The following is a 1,232-nucleotide window of genomic DNA, read 5'->3' as shown; positions in this document are numbered from 1 at the left end:
CACACATGCATGCACGCACGTCTTATTTGTATTACTTGGCACCTAGCCAATGTTAAAGAAAATATGCATTGATGAAATCATTACATACAACTCCACACCCTAAAATCGCTTCAGATTCTTTTACATGTTTTTGTTTTTTTTTCTTATTAAGTCATGAACATAGAGGCACTGAGCTCCCCATACATTCTAAGAAAAGCACTTTGTAAGACTTTCCAACAGAATCTAGCGTGCTCTTTCCTGGCAGTGACCTTCTATAATTTGCTGAGATCTGCCCTTGTGTTACAGCTGTGCCTGAGCTGAAACTCCTGTGTGGGGCAGACGTCCTGAAAACCTTCCAGACTCCCAGCCTCTGGGAAGACACACACATCCAGGAGATAGTGGAGAAGTTCGGCTTGGTGTGTGTGAGCAGGGCGGGTCATGACCCAAAAGGGTACATCTTGGATTCTCCTATCCTCCGAGAGTTCCAGCACAACATTCACCTGGCCAGGGAGCCCGTGCAGAATGAGATCAGCAGCACATACATCAGGAGAGCCTTGGGCCAAGGGCAGAGCGTGAAGTACCTACTCCCCGATGCTGTCATCGCCTACATCAAGGACCACAGCCTCTACACCAAGGGCAGTTCCTGGAAAGGCAAAGGAAAGGGAAGCTAGGGGGGGTTCTGGAGTGTGGGCTGACTTTTATGGGAAGGGTTTTGTTTTGCTTTGGTTTTTGTGTTTCTAGTCTCATTTGTCTTGTTTCTACAATGATTTTTGCCAGAATGACTTCCTGCTCCTGGAAGAGGGTCCCCTTCTAGTCTCCTGTCACTATGGCAAGGACAGGTAATTTAAATGGTCATAGGATTAGCAAAATCTCTGGAGGCCACTGATGAGGCCTCCTTATTGTGTGTGAATGGTAACTTCAGGCCACACACTGAATGCTGTTCTGAAAATGGCAGCCCCTGAAGAACAGCCCACAATTGCCCACATGCATTTTTTAACTCAGACCAGGTGCAGCACACTGATGTTGATTGGCAGGATTTGACAGGGTGCTAATTACTAAACAGAGGGCCTTGTCAACCTCCTTGTTTCAAACAGAGTAATACCAAGTTGAGTACTCAGAAATCCAGAAACAGCCCTTTGCTGATTTCCAGTGTGTTCTCCTTGCAAACCTTTGCCTGCCTGCCTGCCTGCCTGCTGATCTACCATAACATTTTTAACGAAACTTTTTCTGTGTGTAATGGTCAAGCAATATTT

At 46.1% G+C, this 1,232-nt stretch overlaps 1 protein-coding gene across 1 annotated transcript in view; it reads left to right on the top strand.

Moving 5' to 3' along the window:
• Positions 1-1,218, top strand: part of LOC103746028 (nicotinamide/nicotinic acid mononucleotide adenylyltransferase 3-like) — a 7,542-nt gene extending 6,324 nt beyond the window's left edge. The window contains exon 2 of the mRNA XM_008848086.3: positions 286-1,218. Within this exon, the coding sequence (XP_008846308.2) occupies positions 286-650 (365 nt within the window). The 3' untranslated portion in view covers positions 651-1,218. The remainder of the gene's footprint in view (positions 1-285) is intronic.
• The last annotated feature ends 14 nt before the right edge of the window (positions 1,219-1,232 follow it).

Source organism: Nannospalax galili, unplaced genomic scaffold (genome assembly GCF_000622305.1).
Source record: "Nannospalax galili isolate Female #2095 unplaced genomic scaffold, S.galili_v1.0 scaffold26104, whole genome shotgun sequence".
NCBI lineage: Eukaryota > Metazoa > Chordata > Mammalia > Rodentia > Spalacidae > Nannospalax > Nannospalax galili.
Note: the sequence above shows the minus strand (reverse complement) of the source record. Positions and strands in the feature narration are given on the sequence as shown.